At 41.9% G+C, this 22758-nt stretch overlaps 1 protein-coding gene across 6 annotated transcripts in view; it reads left to right on the top strand.

Moving 5' to 3' along the window:
* The window catches only part of kiaa0825 (KIAA0825 ortholog), a 139173-nt gene that overhangs the window by 18573 nt on the left and 97842 nt on the right, over positions 1-22758 (top strand). For all 6 annotated transcript variants that reach the window (XM_088076891.1, XM_088076892.1, XM_088076893.1 and 3 more), the window contains 8 exons: positions 201-363; positions 779-949; positions 2003-2179; positions 2370-2694; positions 12489-12656; positions 14216-14301; positions 14447-14704; positions 21384-21661. In XM_088076891.1, the coding sequence (XP_087933017.1) occupies positions 201-363; positions 779-949; positions 2003-2179; positions 2370-2694; positions 12489-12656; positions 14216-14301; positions 14447-14704; positions 21384-21661 (1626 nt within the window). The remainder of the gene's footprint in view (positions 1-200; positions 364-778; positions 950-2002; positions 2180-2369; positions 2695-12488; positions 12657-14215; positions 14302-14446; positions 14705-21383; positions 21662-22758) is intronic.

The raw sequence follows: 22758 nt of genomic DNA, 5'->3' as shown, positions 1-22758 counted from the left end.
TTTTACTCCTTTCTGTTTTTGTAAGAATTAAACACAAGTGACACAAATTGAAAATATGTGTGGGTTATTTTCTACTCAGCTTCCTTAGCTAATTTTTATTTTTCTGCGTGCTTTACTGTTCTACTCTGAGCCTGGTAATGTATACTGTTTCATAGAGCTAAGGCTTTCAGACTTACACGTTGTATCTCCCTGTCACTCAGCATTGAACAGCAGCTGAGGGAGCTCCAGGCCAAAGTGGGGGACTCCCGGGAGCGTCCACCGAGCCCCTCGGAGTGCCTGCAGTGGTTCAACATCAGGGCACACAACAGTTTCAGGCCTATTACCACAGGACATCAAGAGCTGCTGGACTTCTTCAGAGCTTTGGTAATAGCAGTGTGATGATGACACTGACTGATGGTTATGATAATAATAATAGTGCTATTTATTTTAAATATTTCATAGATAATAAAACTTTAGAAATGTTCTAAAATGAGATATCTCGAAGACTGATAACGGGGGTGGTTATGTCGATCATAATGATTTCATCAATCTGCACTGATATTGCCAAGTATCCTCAGTTTCCTACTTCATTGCACAGGCATTCCTTTATTAACATTTAGCTATCTGTTGATCTGCAGCCCTTTTTATTAACAAGACCCTTCAGATGTAAGAAGATAGGTGTGCACTTTGTGGACGAATTTGTCTGAAAAATATTTTTTAACTTTTGTGTTATGATCATTCATATTCTGACTTGCAGCCAGTTTAATGATATTAACATTGTCCCTCTGTCCCCACTTAGAAACATTACCTTAGGTCTGAAGAGGAGGGGAAAGAAGAAGTGACACTTCAGCTGCTGCTGGATGTGTCTGCCCAGTGCGGTATCTGTTTTCCCTGTACCCCCTTATCCTCCTCTCTGACTGCCTCCTTCATCCACTTGGTACATACAGTCAGAGATGACACTTCATTAGAGGTATGATTTTTAATTTAGTTGAATAATATCTTTCAATATTTAATTACTTCATGTATTACTCAAAGAAATACATATCCCCCCAAATGACTACTTGTACATGAATTTCTTGCCCTATGTTGCCTTGACTCTGTGAAATAAGCCTTGTATTTCTTGTATGCCTCTGGTTAACAAAGACTTAAAAAACAGAAATAAAATTTTTTTATGAATTGAAGTCATAAAGGTCTGTGTTTAAAACATTAAAATGATATCAAAACATCTGTTTATCAATATTCACATAACGTGTGCAGTATAATCCAAGTCTAATTTATCCCGTCGTAAGCTCAGTACTTCCTAGCCTTTTCAGGTGGCAAACTAAACAGAAAGTAAAACTTATCTATGCTCTCTTTAAAAGCAGACACTAATTAGTCCTAAAACATGGAAGTCCATTACCTTTTTTGCATGTCCGGTTCCTATTGTCTTAAAGTCTATGGGTTTTTTTAATTGGTTTTTCGATGAAATGCCTTAAATAAGGTCTGTGGTTAACACAGGCTAAAGATATTTAGGGGTTTTATTCTGCAACATATGCATCCGTATAAACCCAATTTTCAACTTTGAGCTTTTGACGCATCTTAAAAAAGGCGGTTGCTAACAAGGGGCTTAATTGGACTACAGTGTTTGCTGGGGACGTGAGACATCATCACACCGGACACAGAAACAACTAGTGAGACTAGCAGTTGACGTAGCCATGATCATTAGCTAGATCAGGTCACGCTAACAGCAGTCTGAATTGGTCAAATCAAGTTAGTAAAACAGGAATGAATGATTTAAGCGCACTTACCTATGGGCATGTGAGAGTTATTTAATAACAGAATTAAAAACCTATCTTTGAACCTATCTTTTAATCTAATGTGTAATTCAGCAGTTGAGTATGTGCTAAAATAGTGTGCTCTATCTGTTAAATACCTGAATTATGACACTGTTCACTGCAAAGGATTTTGTTTAGGAACCCTCTCAGTTTGTTGTTGACTATCAGTGTGTTTTTACACTTACCCTTCATTTGATTGATTCCTTAAGATCCAGGAGGCCTGGGATGATGTGCGTCTCCAGCTGCGCCGCCACCTGCTGGACCGGCTGTCTTCCCACAACCCATATCCTCCTGGACCCAGACACATTTCCGTCCCTGACCGGGTCCACTGTCTGCAACAGCTGTTCTTTCTTTACCCTGAATCTGAGGTCCTCACACATTACCAGGTGTGGTACGATGAAAATACAAAAAGGGAAAAATCTTGTGAAATATTGTATTTCTGGTTGTGTTTAACATAAATGTCAGTGAGTGTTTTTTCCATCCTAATTAAGTCCTGAACTGTGCTGTTGTTCTTTTAAATTCCAGCTCTGCATTGTGAACTTACATTGATATATTATTTTAATTTCACTGATCCAGGGTCTGAGAAGCCAGTCTGTGCTGGTTCTTCTGCTCTCCGCCCTGAGCTCAAGCCCCAGCGGTCAGACCGGCTTTGACAGACTGGCGAGAGGCTTCCAGTCTGTGGTCCCAGCTCTGACCCAAGCACTCACAGAGGAGCTCCAAGTCCTTTCAAGACTTGCAGAACCGCACACCATCCTGGGTTTCCTGAATGCAGCCTACCTCAGCACTGTGGCCCAAGAACTGGCCTCCCTGATGGAGAGAGAATGTGAGACAGCCTTGAGGGACAACACAACTCTCAGCAGCAAGATCAAAAAATATTCAGCCAGGTCGAGGGCAACCGTAGGTAAGTGGCTCTTAGTGAATGTTTTTTAAAATTTGATTTTACCGTTTTTCCTTGTTCTGTTTGCTTTACCTCTCTCTCCTAGAGAGCAGGGTTAGGGTTAGGCAGCTTTTTTCCTTCCATCTCTCCCTTCTTTCCTCTCCTCCAGCAACTTATTGTTACCCAATAAAGGTTAAAGATTTTTCTCTCTCCCTCCTCTCTATTTTTACTTTTCTGCTACTCTCCAACTGTAGTGTGTAGTGATCTGAGTCACAGCCAATGTCTCTGTAAGTGATTGTCAGGAACTGCTGTTCCCATTGTAATTGCTTTCTTTTTACTGCCCTCTTTCCCGTCTGCCTCACTTTCCTCTTTACCAACAAAAAGAGAAGAGCAGCATGTCCAGGTCCAAGGCTCCTTTTAAAACTACTTTTAAACACAATTTACCACATAGTTTATCTATAACTGTGATGAGCCCTGATCCCAAGAGAGGCACAAGCACTATCCAAGGTCTTTCTGCAGTGTGTTTAAACCACAGTTTATTCTCTCCGTCACCTTGAACCCGAAGCAATATGTATTGTGCAATCTCGGGGAATGGTTTGTATTGCATTGATAAAAGTGTCTCTGCTGTCCTCTTTATGGGAATTCCATTAAAAATAAATCAAAATCAAGTTTATTAAAACATAACAAGGGCAGAGCAGCAGCATCACCATCACACAAGACCTTACAGTGGAGAAGGGAAATTGATTAATCTTAGCCTTCCTCTTACTCTTAAGCGGCACAGCCAAGGAATAGTTGGTCCAGGACTAACAAAGAGGTTTAACATCCTCTCGACCTTGTCACACAGAGAGATGGATATTTGAGAGATGAAAATGTCGGTGAAGTTCTTTTAATATTTGTCACTAATGCAAAATGTTTCACCGTCACTGAGCAAGCTGTGGTGTTACACACAAAGACAAAAGAAGAGAGGAGACCTTCACATGCCGTGTCACTTTTGATACTTAATTCCCCCCATATTCTCTTTGTTTGTTTCTTATTGGCCTATTTATGACTTGCTGAGGGTAAAGATTCACAATAAAAAATGTAAAGTCTGTGAGCCATTGTTTACTTTTTTCAAAAATGGTGCACATGTCAGCTTCCCTGCGGAATGGGGAGAAGAGTGCTTTTACATCTGCCATTCTTCGATAAACACACCACCAGCCTTGCGTCTTTTCCTCCCTCCCTCCCTCTCTCTCTCTCTCTTTCCATCTCCCTCTCCTGGTTTTTACTTTCCCTCTCCTTAAATGTGAGATGAGAGGAGGCAGCCAGGATAATTGGCCATGCGTCAGTTGGGCTGTTTGATCACGTAACGCGGCGGAGGCTACACACCTACGTGCCGCTCAACAAACCGTCAAATGTAGCACCGGAGGCAGAACACGGCTCCAAAGGGAGCGGGGGACCCGTGCTGTGTAATGATGGTAAAATGGAGCAGTTTTGCCTGTGCTGGTTTAACGTGTGTGTTTGTGTGTATGTGTGTGTGTTTGACTATCAGCTGCAACACTGCTTTGAGGGCTACAACTGGGATTACATTTTTGTGTTGTTCATGTTTTAAGTCCCCCCCTCCCAAAAAGCTCAAGAACCCACATATCCGCCACCCTAACGCCCATGGCTCCTTAAGAGCCAAAGCTTGAACATTAATGCATAATCTGCTTTCACACTTTACTGTCTATACTGTATGCTACGCCCATAATTGTCAAGACAATTATGACAGTGGTGAGAAAAAAAGTGATTCTATTTTCATAAGCGTCCTATGACTCCCTTAGATCTCCCCCTCCTTCCCTGCTGTGTTATTGTTTATTTCCGCAGTAGAGGCAGGCGGTAGGTATATTTTGATAAGAGCCATGCCTGGGAGACTGTGCAGGCTCCCAGGGGAGCAGCGCTGTCTGTAGCATCAGCCACTGTCAAACCACTGAACCATTTAACAGCGTTCACAGCGAGATCTGCCTCCTCTTTTAACCCCACCGACTCAAAGGCAGGCTCTGACATTGTATCTAGACAGATGTGAAGGGTCTCAGCCCTCTTTTTTCTTCCCCTTCTTCTTTTTTCCCCTCTTTTTCATTTACTCCACCTCTCCACCGTCCACTTCCCCTCCCTTTTTCTTTTCTTGTCTTTTCCCATTTTCCTGTAGTTTTCCGAGTGTAATGGGGTGAGCAGTGAGACTGGGGAGTGTGCTAGACAGGTTGGCTGGTCAAGAACAATACAGGCTTTAAACCTTACTAACACACCTCACTGAGTCTACAGGGGAGTGGGTGGGCCAAGTCTGCATGTGCATGTCACTGTGTGTGTGTATATATATGTGTGTGTGTGTGTGTGTGCGCGCACACACACATGCTGGATTTCACCAAAATAAAGCAAATACTGTAATTTAAATTTTATCAGTGCCCTTAGTGCTATAGAGTTATGATGGGATAGATGTTAGTTGCCATTGGTCAAAGTTTTAATACTTTAAAAGTTACACTATGCAGAATTGTCGGTTACTGTTTATAAACACGCTTCCTAGAAAAAGCAAAAGTCTGCCTCAGATTCCCTCCCATTTGGAGTTTAGCCTCATTATATTTTTGTTTTTTCCGTGCTGTATCTCTTGGATACCTGCTGCTTACAGTTTGGCACCTGGTCACTTTATTCTCATAAAGCCTTGACCTCACCTGAGTGCACACTCATAAATGTCTCAAGCACAGAAAATAAGAACAAACTCAGAAAATATTGGCAGGGTTCATAATTTCTGCAGAAGAATACACCACCGTAACACACTTTGTGTGGGTCATAAGTGATGAATGAGAGATTAGTTCTATTTTAACTTTTTTCTTTTTTTTCCTGCATAGTATATCTTTAAGCAATTACCCAAATTCTCTAACTTTATGGTAAAGTTGCATTACATATGATTTATCTATAAAGACAAATACACATTTTTCTCTCAGCAATGTAGCTAGTTATTGCTCTTGTTAATACAAATATTAGTGACAAGCATATCCTTAAGATAAAATTGGAATAATCCAATGCTTAGAGATGCACCTGACACCAGTGCAGACACCTACACAAAAAAATTGCTATGATACAGGTTTATTGTGTTTTTTACCTCTTACTTTTCACCCTTTTGTGTGCATGTGTGTGGGTGGCTTTGCATGTGCACATCTGTTTTCAATCACCTATGAGCATGTGTCTTGTGACCATGTCTGCCCATCTGTTTTTAGCCAGTACTACAGAAGTATGTGTGTGTGTGTGTATGTGTGCACTAATTGCAGGCCTCACTTGGAAATTGTGTGATCAAGAGTCATTTAATACCTCCCTTTTAAAAATGCATCATTAAATTTCCATATGGCATCAGTAATTTTCATACATATGAATAGGAGATGCATGTTTTTGTAGGACATCAAACGCTTTCATCCCAGTGTCTCCGCATACACACTTACAATTTATTCCCTTACAATCGACCACAGGGGTGAAGTCGAGGTTGTGAAATTCTGTTCAAACACTGCACAACCCAATTCTGATAGCGCTGATTTGAATTCCACTTCCGCTAATTTCCCCATATGATGATGTCGGCAGCTCCCTATAGATAAAAACAGATTGAGTTAGAACATGTATAGCAAGCACATTCACCCCCACCACCATCCCCAGCCCCCTCGCCCTTTCTGGCTCTTTGAACTCTTTCTTAGAGAAAGCACAGCAGCCTATTCAGCGGGGAGAGAGGTTCTGTAGTGACGTGAGATAGCTCGGCTGAGGCTCTGACTGGCATTGGCGGTGCTTGTGGGGATTGAGGCTGCTTGGGAATGGCGTTTGTTAATATTTATTAAGAGCAGCTCCTCACTAGATCATATCTCTGCCTGAGTTTATACACACTGTCAGCCAGAGACGTGCACCTGCATGCTGCCATGTAATTATGGGCAAGGCGAGTGGGTTTGTGTGTCTGTGGACATGTGGGCATGTGTGTTTGCGTGATGCTTTTTGTTCATCGATGAGGCAGCTCTCTTCCTGCACTGAGAAGAGAGGGTCTTGTTTCAGAAAGTTACCACACAGACCAAGTGCTTGTTTACCAGTCTTAATGAGAAGAGCGGGGTCTTTTCTCTCTGTTAATGTGTGAGTGTGTCTGAGTTCATTTTCTCTAAATCATAGCTTCAATGAAATGAAAAATATGTTTCATGGCCCTTGAGAATGTGTATTATGCTTGCCATTTTTCCCCCCCATTTCCTCCGAGTGGTCACAATGGCTTTTGTGTATCACTCTTGAAAAGCTCAAGGATATGAACATTTTCCTGGCACCTTCTATTGACAAAGCTCAGACAAAAAATGGCTGGCTTATTGAGAGCAGCCAGCACTTCGTGATGAAGAGTCCATGTGATTCGCAGAGGGCTTGAAAACAATAATGTGAACAAGGGCACTAAACAAGTAGGTTTTAATGAAATGCTCCCATCAAGACAATACATTCCTCCGTGTTCTTCATCCAGGCAGCTTGGTTCAAGTATGTGGAGGAAGCCACAAAAATCTTAACCCCTATCTTACTGTCACTGCAATATTCTCCACAAAGAGAACCAGAAACAAAGACAGACACAGAGGAGGACAGAAAAACAAACATAAGTATAGTTAGCCCTGCTTCTCTGTTGCCACCTAAAACTCAACCATCACCACCACACTTCCCTCTCCGTAAGGCAACTTAATTGAGATATCAAATATTGCTACTTTCCCCTTCTGTGAAGGGCAGGTGGCCCCTGCTGTGGCCTGGTTGGACAGCACCCAGGGATAGGGCCACAAGAGACCAGGGCTTGTGTGGTTTGGGAACATGTATGTGTGTGTGCATGTGTCAGAATGTGTATTGGGGAATCGCAGCAGGAGGCTTCCCATAATAATGCTGTCTGAGTGAGCAGTGGGCCGCAACTGACGAAGAGGACCCCAGCTGTCACAGGGCCTAGCGGGCGGTCCACAGTGGCTCATAGCCTGGCCACATACACATGCATACATACACAGACGTACCCCAGGGCACCCACATGACCCTGCTGACACCCAATAACACACAGGAATATGGCTACGCAGGGATCACATGCACAAAAAGAAATGCACGGAGGTGCTCAACATCCATAGCATCACAACCAGAGCAAAGTCCCATAATGAGAATATTGTTGTGCAAAAATACACACACACACACACACACACACACAAACACACACACACACACACAAACACACACACACACAAACAAGATTGGGATAACTATCGTATTTGATATTTAAGTCCCTTGGTATGTTGGTTAACATCTGTATCAATAAGGATCCCAGGCAGCATACTAACAGAAGTATACAGCACAGTACAGGAAACTTTTAGGAGAGCTGTGTTAAGTCCTGTCCACTTGTTAGTTGGCACTTTGTCTTCACTGCTGCTGCTCTGCTCAAAGCACTACTTTGTTCACAATTTGTCTCTCAATTGCTTTGACTGAGTATGTGTGAATTGTTGAGTATAGACTGTTAATTATAACTTTTTTTTTTTTTTTAATTAATTTATGAGAGACCTTTTATTAAAATTCGTGTTTAAATTGTCCGTCATTGTGCCCTGTGGAGTTTCACTAGGGCTCAATACTTGGCCCCCCTTGATTCAGTATGCTTTTTTTTAAGGGAAATTTAAGTGCACCAGTTATACACATCAAAGTCTGTGTACAGGTCTCGAATACTACTTCATAAGAGAAAAAAAGTTGTATAAAGCTTTTTGTGGCTCCAGACAGATCTGTGTTGAGTTTGGTAAATTGCCTCAAGTGACTTAGCTTGAGGCAATGCTGGTTGGGGATGAACAGTTTGAATATCTGGGCATGTGGTATTAGAAGAAAATGGGCTTGCTGGATCTCTGTAGCCTGCTCTGCATTTTTGCATGAGGCTCAGGGCTTGAAGCTACATTTGCCTATATCAGCATGTATCTCTGACAGAACTGCCTATGGCTGAGTTGCATTATGGTTAATGTAGCTGCTAGGTTTTGACAATGATGTGTGGGATAAAAGACGATAACTTGGTTCCGCTGCCTTGATTTTTTTTGTGTTTTTATAGACTTGAATATAACTTTTAGCAGTTACGTCACATCAGTTACAAAATGTCTTTTATCATGTGAAAATATGTGTCAGATGATTCATGTCCACATGCCAAAAATCAGCTTTTATTTACAGATGGTTTAATTATTATATAGTCTCTTTTAGGCCTTTGCATACAGGCAGCTAAAACAAAAAAACAACAAGAACTGAGCAATGAAAAAAATACTAAGCACTTTTTAAAGCCTCTTTTTATCTGTGTAATTCTGTTTTATGAATTGTATTCAATATGTAAAGCAGGTTGGATTTCCACTGTTTAAGACATGCTTAGATTGCCTTGCCTTCTAAAATCCTCCTATTTTATCTCTCTGGATCTAATGAAACCAAGTGCTTACATCACCTGTAGAGGGTGTCGTACAACACACACATCAGCACAAACACAGAGAGCTCGTCTTCACATGTTTTGATCACATGATAAGAGACTGGAGACCAGTTGGATAGTCTGGTAAGAGACAGACAGACCACCCCTCTGATGGTCTGATTTACACTACAGAGCGACAGAATGAGAGAAAGAGTATAAAATGAGGGACAGAGGATGAAAGAGGGAGAGATGCTGTGTTGGAGAGAAATTAAATCAGTGGCTAAATTATTGCATGATTGCCCATTCCCGAAAGACTTGGGCATCATTTGGTAGAAAGTGTCTAATAATTGGTTTTCGGCCATGTCAGACACATGCAATTCCCCCTGCTAATGGCTCTGTTTGGAAGAACTGGGCCTCCTGGGTCAGAGAAGGACAGAAAATAGCCAGACGGCAAAAAGCGCCCTACGCCCCTCTTCTTTTTTTTTTCTCCATCTCAGATAAACGAGGAAACAAGAGAGAGATAGAGACACAGAGAAGGGGAGAGATGGTAAGAAGAAGAGAGTGTGTATGTGAGCGAGGAGGAAATGAAGTGGCAATAAGTGCAGCCAAAGGGGAAATGCTCTTCACCGTGAGTTTAATACATCAGACTGGGGATTTGGCAGCCCGCCACACAGCAATTGTTTACCTTTTTGCTCACTGGCTGCATCTGTTCTGTTTTGTAAACGGCACTAAACTATTCGCCCGTAAACACCGGAATCAATAACAACTGCTAAGGGAATTCCCTTATCCCGCCCCTCCCTCTCTTTCCCTCCCTCTCTTCCCCATGTTTTCATCCCTAACCACCACCCCTTCCCCCCCATCTCCTCCTCTCTCCCCTCTCTCTCTGTTCGCTGCCAGTCAAGAGCAGTGTGTGTGTGTATGAGCGAGAGAGAGAGAGAGAGAGAGAGCTGTGGAGCTGCTGGTGAAACCCACAGGAGAGACAGACAAGGAGAAGACTGATGGCTCGCCAAAAATACCTGCTCTGTTTGTTTTTTTTTTCTTTTGTGTTACATTGTTGTCATTGTTAAAAGCTACAAACTGAGACTGGCCACTGTAGACTTCCAGAGTTGGGTATTTTCAGACATTTTCTTTTCTTCACAGTGTTCCTTCTCCATATGAAACATAAAGCCCGCCAGTCCACACGCACTAGTTTTCTGTTTGGCATATTTTTGTTGAATGACATATTGCTTGACATATGCTTGTTTTCTTTGAGGGCTTCTGATATAAAATGCAGGCTGCTTTTATGGTTATCACAGTAACCATTGATTTTCCTTTTCTTTATAGAACATCCTAACACTATAATGTCATAACGGAGAGCTCTTATATAAACATATCATTTTTGCCCTCCTTTCAGCACCAGCTTTCAGCGCCAGCCCGCCCTTATTGATTCTCAGTACATTGACCTTTGGTTGAACTCTTCTGCCTGCTAGTGCCCTTCCTCATTCTACTCTATGAGACATGCTATGCACTACGCTATATGACACACCTGGGTGCTTTTAAGCACACCCTCTCCATCAACTGGCTATGTGAGCCTCCATTTGGCCTCACTGTTGTGACAAAGGTATAATGAGGTTTAGATGGCTGTGTACTAGACTGCTATGGCTATAGGGCTATTTGGCTAGGGAGACGACTATAAATACCTATATAGCATGGGCAGGGCTCGATGAGCGGCTGAGGAAAAGCATTGCTAAACATCAAGGTCATGTGCGACTACTTAGAGTGTGAGTTAGTGAGCAAGTGAAACAGTCATAGGGTCACAGGTTGAGGGATTGAGTGGTTACAAAGGAGGGAGACGGAGATGGTGCTCTGGAAAAGGTGATGCTCCAGATGAAGTAGTGGTTAATGGGTGCTATGCTCAGATGAGTGCCCACCAAAAGGTAGGATGGAGGGGGTAGTTGTGATAGCTTTTTAGAGAATCCAACATCTCCCTCTCTAACGTGTCCCTGTCTCATCCAGTTTAGATTGTTTACTCTTGAGTTGTTGACAGTTTTAGTTTGCCCCCGCGCTGAGGCACGGAAAGCTATGTTGATTTGCTGGTGACTTTAGAAATAGACATGATTGTTGGTGCGTGCGTGAATGTGCAAAGCTGGAGAACGAGGCTGGCACGTGGGTGTCAGCCAGGTCACGCATGTACACATGCAGAACGAGGCAGTCTCTCTAGCACAGACTCCCACTGGACCCCATTACAGAGGAGCTGCCGAACTGTGGACCCATGCAACTTAATCACAAACACACATACGCACAAATGCATGCACACTCAAAAAAAAAAACAACCCACACCCCAAATAATTACACAGCTATTCATATGTGATTTCATACATGCATGCACCCACACTTACACATAAATACATGTATACACTTAGACTTGCAAACACAAACAAACTTAAGGTCAGAATATATTCCATTGTGACCACAGAGTCTGGTAGCAGTGTGGCAATTATCCTGCAAGACTGACATGTGCAAATGTGTGTGAAAGTGTCTTCTACAAATCAAGTTATTCATAATGACCTGCATTACATGCACATAAACACACATGTACACACCCGGCAGACACAAACACACAAAACCTCATTGACTCTCGCTCATAAACACTTCTATAAATGTACACACAGGCCTACACACAAAGTGAGTCAAACCTCATGCATGATTAAACCAGGCATCCTCGGGGACAGTGTGTTGTCATATTGTCAGATTTTGTTTAACAATATAGCAAAATTACATTAGGATCCACAGGCAATAATGTTACAATTATTGGAAAAGGGCCCCCCTCTTCTTTCTTTCCTCCCCAATGCTCAATCATCTCTGTGCTTTCAGAGTCAAGGCTAATACTGAGCTCATCCATTCCCAAATGCCTTTGCAGTGGAGGAGCTCATTTAAGCGGACACACAAAAGTATTTGTGCATGTGTCTGGGAGTATGGCAACGCATCTCCCAGCCGCCCATTCTCCAGCTTAATGCGGAACATCCCCCGGGTGATGGCTTTGGCAGCCTCCAAAATGGGAAATCCATATTTGCCGAGGGGGTCATCGGCGGGTTAGGGGGAGAAAAGTTTTGTGCCGAGAGAGAAGGATGTGCATGTGTGACTTCTCGGGGAGCAAAGTTTTGCATATTTTTTCACTGTCTCTTTGTTTATGCTGTGTATTGGGAAAACATGAATGGGTCGATATTTATAAGAGGTGCCGTGCAAGGCAAGGCTTGAGGAGGAGGGGGGTGTTTTCTGATGAGTGCATGTAGGTTGGGAGGTTGGGCTGAAAACCTGTTTTCATGAAATTGTTTATTCCTTTACTGAACTGTAAACTGTGGTGCAGCTCTCACTCCTCTGTCTTTCTGTCAGTCAAGCATATGCTTATTTTTCCTCTTTCCTCTTTTACACTCAACAGCGCCAATGGAGCTTCCCATGAAAAACAGGAGCTTCAGTTTAACTTCACACCAGTTGAGGGCGTTAACCCAGCTGGCCTGCACCCTGCTGGGGTTTGAGAGGATTGTGAAGGAGCTGGTCACCAATATGACCTTCATTGATTGTACAGGAGAGACTCCCTGTGTAAAAGGTATGACTCCATCCACATGTGTATAAATATTTGACATGTAATGTGGGCTGTAGCTGCATTTTAGATCACTGAGGTCGTGTTGTCTTAACTTAATCTGGGAATATGGGGAGTCTTAGTAGCCAGAGATGCATTTTACAATTTAGAATTACACCTACTTTAAGGCTGATTTAATATTCTTTAGATCAGATATCCTTAAAATTTGCCATTTTAAGGCCAAAAAATATTAAAATATATTCAGTGTTTCCCCACATGAGTTTTTGCCAGACAGTGTGGAGGAGGCTGTAGTTAGACCATCAAGTAGGGAGTTAGATTTTGCAGAAAATTTTCAAACAGATAATGAATAAATAAAATGTGAATAATCCAAATAATTAGATGATTAGAGACTTTCTGTGAGTGTGGGGGGGTTACAGTGGGGGGAACATGTACTCATGACCTCAGTATTTCTAAAAGTCTGGTTGCATGTGTGCCTGTCCTCCAGGCATTAACCGTCCACTTACACCCCCACACATTGTTACGTGTTCTAGCGAGAAATCCGAGTTGTGTCTGAAGAAATGTTATTTTAGTGGGGAATTATCTTGGGTATTATATAAGCCTTTGGTATCCTTTTCCTCTCTCCCCTTTGAACTGCCGCTGTAGAGATGTTAAATGAAAGCTTTTGGTGCATGGAGTAATTTCCATAAAGGTTACATTTACAAAAACAAGACTTGCAGAAAGGCTCAATTTACAGAGAGGTAAACAGCCTTTAAAGGGCAGTTATCCAAATCATTAATTCCAGGCAATCAAACGGCTTAATTACCAGAAATTCATCAGATGGGCTTAAAGGTCAAAAAGTGATGCGCTTGCTGCTTCCTCCTTCTTCCATTCCATGCGGTCTTGTTCGGCTAAATTGCCTCGCCTGGGGTCTCACTCTTCGCCTTCTGATTAGGAAATTGTGGCCTTGATGTTCACGCTTTTTAATTGCAACCCAACCCAACATCCTGTATGCTTGTCTTCACGTCAACCCCCCCCTTCCCCCTCTGCATTCCCCTGTCTCCCCACACATCCACACGATCCCCCCTCATGGAATTACCCCATATGTGGTTAATGCTATCTGGGTTCAAATCAAATCTAAGCCCCAAATTTAGACTCGTAAAGCCTTCGCCATTAGCATTTACTGCCTTTTTCTGCTCCCTCTGAGGCGTGTACAGTTATACTCCGGTCACTGTGTCTCATTTAGGCTAGTGGGGGAAAGATGGGAGCAATGTGACCCATATCTGGCTCTGAGTTATATACAGTTGCTTTCATGCTACTGCACTTAGCATTCAGTCAGGCTTGTAACACATAATATAATACAGTATATTAAGTGTGATATGGAAATATTCATGCTAAATAATGCATAGATTTGAAAGATGCTAAAGATAAACACCACAAAGCTTCTTATTTCTATCTCATGAGTTTTTGTTTCATTGTTGTTAAAATTTCACTGACATGATTTGACCAGGCACAGTCAGTGTGTACTGTTTTTTTAAACATGCGTTACAGGAGGTATTATATAAATAAAATATATGTTGGTCATTTAGGCATCCTAAAAAAGAATAGAGAGGATGCAGAGATGACAACAGATGGCAAAAGATCCACAGAAGAAACACTTCTCCACATGCCAGAGGTGAGGCTCCTGTTTGTGTTCACTTATGAGACCCCACTCTGTTACAACTATTCACAGTTATTCAGGCTTATTATCATTTTACAACAGGTAAAATATCCCTTCAACAGTTAATTAACAGTAAATTGGCTCATCTCCTATTTTTCAGGCACAGGCTTTGGAGTTTGATTGGAGGTCAGCATTTAGGGGCCTGGTCCCTCACATGGCACACTGTGTTAAAGTGGTGCTGGATGATGTTTGTTCTAAGAGTCTACAGCAGGAAGAGGCCTTACATTCTTCAGGACACAACTCCATCACCCTGAGCCACACTACTGGACACACAGCCATCGCTGCTGGCAACACACACCTCAGAGAAGACTCCTTCTACACCTACTCGAAGAGAGAGACTCCCAGAAAGATAGCAAAGGTACTTCTGAATTCAGGGTAGGACTGACGGATAATGTCTTGATTGTAGGTTGGCTGAGGCTGAACTCGTGACAGTCATTTAGTGATGTCTTCACTTTTTTTATGATTCCTTATAAAGTATTATGTTAATGAGAAGGAAATGAGCCAGGCAGGGAACAATGCAGCGGCCAAATTATCAACATGTGGTCAACACCCACCATGTCTGTCTGAGGCCTCACAGTGAGTAGCCTGCAAACTCGATCATCTTGTAAGTTAAACAGAAAAACAAAGGAAACCATGTCTGAACTCTTACTTTAGTTTAACCCTCAAAGGCACAAACAAATGTAGAAGTAGTGGACTTGTTACAAAAAAAGTATTGAAACGTGCTATCACCCCCGGATTGATTGAACTTGAAGCTTTATTAAGTTGAGTTCGCATGCACGTTAATAATCTGATTTTGACCAGTAATTTCAGTGAGGTTTTACATTGATTAACCTATTTAAACAGGTTAATTATAGGGCTAATCCTTTTGTATTATTTTCTTCATGCCAAAGAGCAAAGCTTACTTAATTAAGATGCCTCCTCCACATAATTTTACAGCATTAAATTTCATGCCTCAAACCCTATATTTCTCTCAGGTTGCTTTCACTGAATTACCTTGTGGCTTCCTGCAACTATTGAAATAAGATTGTGCTTTAAGCAGTCCTTTTCACAGTGCCCACAGATAACAGAGAATGCCCAGAGATGCTTTACTAAAGACAGGCACACCACTCTGTAAATGGCCACCAGCACAGCTGGAAGCACAAAACGTCTGTAGCCTGGAGAGCATTTGTAAATGATGAAACATGAAAGTGACAGTGAGGTGTCTTACAAGAGCTGTGAGATAATCTCTGGAATGCCTCATCAGATGTGTGTCATCTGTGTCGTTAGATACATAATATGTCACAAAACCCTGTGAAAACTCTGATAGTGAGGATTAAAGCTTTAACATCACTTTAGTGCCCTGCAACAAAAACAGGAGAGCTCCATAAGATTGAATGCAAATATCGTTACGCTCACATATTCAGGAAAGTGCCTAATGTGTTGTAGAAAATGGTTTATTTTGATAGAGCATAACATGATTTCTTTTTGTGCCATCTTTACAATATTTAAATGAAAAAGTTATATTTCTGAAATACTTTCTCTGCGAATACAGTGCAAGGACTCAAGGACTTCTGTCCTTGTTTTTTAGTCTCTCTAAGAGTAAAAGTTCAAATGAAATTTCAAAGAAAAAACATATTTAAATTTTGAATATTGTACCAATTTTGAAAAGCCCCTTTTGGTCTGTTCTGACTGTAGAGATGGGGCTCTGTGTGTTCGTTTCACATGATTTTCACATGTTAAGACATTTCTAACTCTCAAACAATTTCTACACACATTGTGTCGCATTATACTCCATTTATAAATCTCCATCATCAGACCACATTTTTGCATTGTATGTTTCTGTAAACTACAGATACGTTACATTTAAATGTTATTATGTAGCAGATACAACAAAACTTTACATATCACCAACACTATGGTCAACATGTTAGGTTAGGTTAAGGCAACATACCACTTGGTTATGGTAAGGATAAGATTATGTTTTGTCTTAAAATACCTGGTTTTGGTGGCACAATAGCGGTTGTAAGCATAATGTCTCTGTAAAAACGAACCATGTGTTGTGGCGATATTTGGGTAAAAAAAAAAAAAAGATTGCTTTTTGCTGCACCATTTCTAATGGAAACATTGCGACAGTTGCTAAATAGCTTGCTAGCAATGACTCGCTAAAAAAATTTTTAAAAAATAAACAGTGGTCCACAGCTTGGCAGCTGTCTTGCCAAGGTGTCACACCATCCACTGTCCCCCTCACTGCCACAATTACAGCGTCAGCTCATAAACTATGTCACTTTCGAAATGCTGATGTAGCACTATGAGCATGGCAAACATGAGCAAATATACCATAACCGTGGTTTGCAAAGATGTACAATTCCAACATTTTCCTCCGGTGACTGGGCTGAAAACTCTGCTGTTGGACTTCAGACACCTCTTGTTCCCATATGTACCCACAGACTGAAACACACACACACACACACACACACACACACACACAAAGGTCTAATACATTGTTTAATTGCGTGTACAATTAACCTTTGTATAAGACCCCAGCTTGCCACTCCTCACCCTGTGCATGAGCATGTTTTGCTGTACACACCGGTGTCCCTGTCCTTTTCATCCTCCTTTATTACTACCTGGCTGAACAATGCAGGTATACACACAACACCCAGACCCTGGGGGATTAATGTTTTTTGTAGCCCCAGCGGAAAGCACCCTCTACAATAGAGAGCCCAAATGATTTGGGCCTGACACAGTTGACACCCTGGATCAGAAAGGGCCTTGGAAAGAGTCATCAGTATTACTTGAGGGGAGGCCTCAAGGGACAAAAGAGAGACAGGAGGAAACCAAGATGCAGTATGGGTGATATTATGAGGGCTAGATGGTGTTTAGAGAGAGGTGCTGAATAGGGGGGGGGTATAGGGTATACAGATGATAGAGGGATGTATCACAAAGGCTGAGAGGCTGGGGTAGAGAGCAGGATAAAGACAGGATAGTTTGAGAGAAGAGATGAGAAGAGAGGGCCTGGGAAATGGCAGAGAGAGGTGAAGTAGACACCAGAGATTGACTTTTCTCAGGAGGAAGACCAGTGTCTGATGTGAGACCAGGCTTAGTGTCTTACTCTACAAAGGTTCTCCAATGTTCCGGTCTGGACTGCCATATACTCACTTCCATTTAAAATGACACTCTGGTGTTTTTATTACCTATTCTACCATTTTGGAAGAACTTTCCCCCTGAAACTCCCTTAAAACTTTCTCCAACTCACTTTCTGGCACCTTCCTCCAACTTCTCTGCAACCCACTATTCTTCTCTATTCTGCACACTGTACAGACTCTTATCATTACTGCTGCGCCTCTCTGCTCTCCTCTCCTCCCCCTCTCCTCCAGCCCTTTTACACTGACAGTATTTGTGGCTCTCATTGCTAACGAGTGTCAGAATTTGTCTGTGCTCAGGACCTGTACAACGTATTTATGTGTAGGTCAACGCTTCAAAGATGAGAGCCTTTCAGCCCAAAGGTTATACATGCATGCATTTGCATTCAATAACACCGAGCCAGACAGACATCCAAGACGAGACCGTTAGATATTATATATATATTTTCACCCCCCCCATCCTATCCTTTTTTGACACATGCCCTAGTGTTTGAGCAGAGAGCAAATTACTATACAAGACGTAAGCATGAAATATGGCCGGTTCAAAGGCATTATGATGGATCAATATTTCACACATTTATATTCATATGTTCATACCTCAATCTGTGCTTTTTTTCCCACGTGAACCCACTTCACTGTCTGTATTACCATACATATTCAGGCTGCGATGATGCTGTTCATCCATCAGAGTACTTTAGATAGTGTACTTTTTTTTATCAGCCGTCAGTTGTGTGTTGAATGCCAAATACACTGTTTAACAGCTGGAATTTACCCTCTTGTCAGAACCCAGGATTGAACTTTCCTTGTTTGGGTGGGCTCTTCTCAACTAGATGCTGCCTCTCTATTACAGCAACTGAAGTGCCTTTTCTGTATTCAGACTCCACTGAAGCCCTCACCTGCATGTTCAGTTCTCCACTCGTCTGTCTCCTCCAAATTCTGCACACACACAAACAGGCCTCCCTAGCATTTAAAAAAAAACTTTACACAATCTCTTTCACCTTGCTGCAATGGTCCTGGTGGGATTCAGGGCTTTGATCTTAGCTAGTTAAGGTTTCAGTCTGACTTCTGTGTGCATGCATGTGTGCGGTTGTTTTTGTGTGAGTGTGCATGTGAGGATGACTGTCTGCTTGGTGTGTGTATGTGTGTGTTTGAGTTCGTGCCAACACTGTATGTGTATGAGGTGCTTCTCCCGGGCCCCTCCATCACCCTGGTAATACTGAGTGTTGTGTCTGCCTCTGCTTTCGCTCTCTCAAAGCTAAGCTCCTAATGACTACATACAGTCAGATATTGACTTAATTGTCCAAACGGCCATTGTTCCCAGGCCTTTTAACCCCACTGGAAGCTTTTATGGAGAAAATAGTGTAAAGAGATTGTGAGATTGTCAATTGTGTACACACGCCGGAGCCCCGATCTGACAGAATGTCGAACTTCCCATTGAGCCCCTACAGTGAGTCAAGTAATAGAGTGCGTGACTCTAGAAGCAAGTAATACATGCGATGATTGATTGATTGATTAAACTGGCAAACAGTTTTCTGAGTTATGGTGGGGTTTTTTCCCCTTCAGAGTGACCTGGCTCAGTAGCTCTGAGGAGTTTGGGAAATATGCTTTGTTTTAGAGTTTTTTAAAGGATCTGCCTGACTCATAACTCACATGTATAGGTGTATAAATTTGGAAGTGAACTCACAAACACATATGTGACTCCTTGGCACATGCCTGATCAGCTTTCACTGTTCTCAATGTGATGTCAATAGGAAGCACATGAGGTTAGAGAGGTAGTGGTGTCATGTTGTGAATGTGCATCTTGTTCTCTGCAGTAATAGGTACTGTACATGGTGCTTTATATGCCTCCCTACCAGCAACAGCTGTGTCCGGAGGCATTATTTTTTCAGAATACCAGGAATGCCTTGAGAGAATTTCTTCAATATGATAGATATGATGGTCAAAGTTCACTGTGACCTCACGAAACACATCTAAAATTATGACAAAATATCGCACAGATGTGCAGTAGGATAAAATGATTAAGTGTTGGGTTTTATATACAAAAGGTCAAAGATCAGCTTCACTTTGACTTTACTGTCTGGCCATTCAGTGCCATCACTCAGAAACAGAAGGCAAGACATTTCTTGGGCTACTAAATTGGTGGCACTAATATTGGGTGCCCACCTTGAAATGGGGCTGATTGTAAAAATTGTCTGAAATACATGGGTTGAAGATGTAAAAACAGATCTCTAAAACAGATGCATCCATGTTTTAGAATATATAGCGTCTTTTCCGCAACATCCAAATTTGAAGCATTGTCAACAAGGGGATAAAAAATCGATATAGTATAGTACTGGGATCTTGTAAATTATTACTATTGCAAATAGGAATTACATTTTTGGTAGCCTACTAAAATAATGACATCAATTACTTTTTTTCAGTCAAATTGATACATGTTACTACAATAAAAAACAAAAAACTTTATCTAAATAAAAACGTTGACAAGATTTTCCTTTATTAGTAGTTCTTAAAAGCTGATACATTGTGACATATCACAATATATGTTATTGCAAGACATTTAATATCAGTATTATTGTATTGTGACCACTGTGACCAATTTTGACCTGCTCCTGCAACTTCATTGCAAAAGTTAACAACATGCCTTGTAACTTTTTAGAAAAGCTGTAAAATCAGGCATTTTAGGCCAGAAAAATCAGATAAAAAACTTGCAAAATCCTTGAGGAACTGTATCCTGCTCCTTTGGTAGCGCCCGTATTGGTTTTGCTGATATTGAGCTTCAGGTGATTGCCATTGCACAGTGTGATTAAGCTCATTTTCAGTCTTCTGTAAATTCAGTTTCTAAGTTAAGTTGGCATGTTTCTCACTGGAAATTAATTCCTAAAATTACTCATGTCAGTATTGGGATAACTTCCATTTTTACTAAAAAATACACTTAATACCTGTAATTAATTTCCTTTAAAGTCTTAACTACATATAATATAGGAGCCTGGACAGACATGAATGTTACTTGACTGGTTGGCAGGGGCATACAACCCAGAAGCAGTCATTCTAGTTAAAATATTAAACTATTTTGTGCATGCCCCAGCACCACACCATGTAGCATTATGTCAACGATGCTTATTGACACTGTGCAATCTATATATTAATCAAAAACACTGAAGATTTAGAAATAAACACCAGCAAATACCCTGACCGCTTATGTGTGTCTCAGCAAGCACATACACTCCACTATTTTAAAGCACCTTGATCAGCCAGTCTCCTGGCCCCTGGAGAGGGAAAGGTGTAGGCAGCCCTGTCCCTGTAGGCTTTTCTCCAGGACAAATGTGGATAAATGAGATAAGTGTTGCTTGTTGCTCTGGCAGTTTATAGAATAAGCTGTAGGTCTTTTACTTTGCTGAAGCAGCTCTCTTTCCCTTCCTCTCTCTCCCTCTCACCTTTGCCTGACCTTTTTCTTTTTCTTTCCTCTCAGCATGTCCGTCTCCCCCACCTCGCCCTCTACATACTGTAACATCTCTGTTTGAATGTGCTTAACATGATGCATGCTGTTATAAAATTAGACAAGTGCTGATGTGCTCTCAGAAGAAAAGGTTTTATTTGACCTGATACCAATTATGCATGTTCAGCAGCCAAGTTTATGTGGAGGGCATGTCTTCAGACATCTGTATTCTACATTTGCACTGATGTTTGCTTTTCAGCTGTAATGGCTTGCACAATGTTAGAGAAAAATGCATGTGTAATACTCAGCTCAGTCTCGAATCCTTGTCATTCTGATGACTCCTCGCAAATGTTCCATTATTTATACCTAATGAGGTCGCTTTCTGATGTTTCTTTTTCTGTTTTTCCTCTTAGTGACAGATTCTCCCTCTGTTATTGAGATCATTTTGTCTTGTCTTTGCCTTCTCTCTCTTCTCTCAGTTCTGTGGAGCAATCATGACTGAGCTGGATGCCTTACTACCCTTGGCAGCAGCCTGCAGGGACAGCTCTCTCCTGGAGGTGCGATCAAGCTTTGTGGAGGCATGTAGCCGGGCAGTGTTTGCCATGCTGGGCCGTTTGCAGGGGAGGGCCCTGGAGGTACCATCTTCCGCTCCCCTGAGGAACCTGCCCGCTCTGCTGGCCACTTGCATTTATGTGCAGCAACGACTGGAGCACTATCATGCCAGGCTGAAAGATTCAAATACTGCTGCAGCTAAAGTGTAAGGAGAGGGTGTGTGCATGTGTGGGTGTAATGGTGTAGGAGTGGAATGGTATATTTGCTGCCATGCATTAATGTATGTGTGTGTTTTTAGAGTGTTAAATCCATCTGTCTTTCCATCCCTCCACCCACTTGCCTAATATCAGACAGAACTTTGAACTCGTTGCACTCCGTTCCCATCTTCAATCTGACATTGCGTCAACTTTATCTAATTTTCTTGGGGAGTGACATATCTATCCAAATCTAACGTAATTTCAATTCCATAATTATGCATAGCCATGCTAACATACCTGTTTTGCTGGAGTTTTATGTGAAGCAGAGCAAAGTAAGGACCAACTACAATGTGGGGTGATATTTAGAAGACATGTCAATTAGACCAGCCTCGATAACAGTGTCCTTCTTGTCTACAGCAATCACCACAATTATCATCACTCGTCATTTGTTCCGACCACAGACTGTATATAAAGATTAAACATGCATCTCTGGGGTGGCCCCTAGCTCACCAGGTAGAGTGCACACCGCATATGGCTGAGGCTTCTGCAGTGATCCAGGTTCGAGTCCGGCCTGTGGCCCTTTGCTACACGTCACCCGCCACCCCCCCCCCACCCTTCCTCTCATCAACTGTTCTATAAATAAAGGGGAAATGCGCAGTGGCAACCTCCGAGGTATCAAGTTCTCATTCATACACCTATCCGACCAATCCCAGGTAACACCATTAAGTGACAGCACACTGATTGGTCCGCACAGCTGTCAATCATGTCGTCAAATCCCCATTTTATAGCATAAAATAACTAATTTAAACCAAACTTCACATCAACAATCAGAAAATTGTACACTTGAACAAATATCAGTGTGATATAAACTACCTAAAATGACAAAAACCATCTTTGGGAAGAAATTACTGAATGTGTATTGTAGGTATTTTGGTTTGGCCCAAGTCCCATCCATTAACATAAAGGGTGACCTATACTGCAGCTGGTTACCTGGGGGGCAATCAAGATATTTTGGCTTATTTTTTGGCGAGCATATATGTCCATCTTTATATTTCGTCTGTGGTTCTGATGCACCACTCAGCAGCTCTTGCTTGACAACCACTTG

The sequence above is a fragment of the Plectropomus leopardus genome, chromosome 4 (genome assembly GCF_026936395.1).
Source record: "Plectropomus leopardus strain MGB_pleo_1.0 chromosome 4, ASM2693639v1, whole genome shotgun sequence".
Classification (NCBI taxonomy): domain Eukaryota; kingdom Metazoa; phylum Chordata; class Actinopteri; order Perciformes; family Serranidae; genus Plectropomus; species Plectropomus leopardus.
This window is presented reverse-complemented; position numbering and strand designations above follow the sequence as displayed.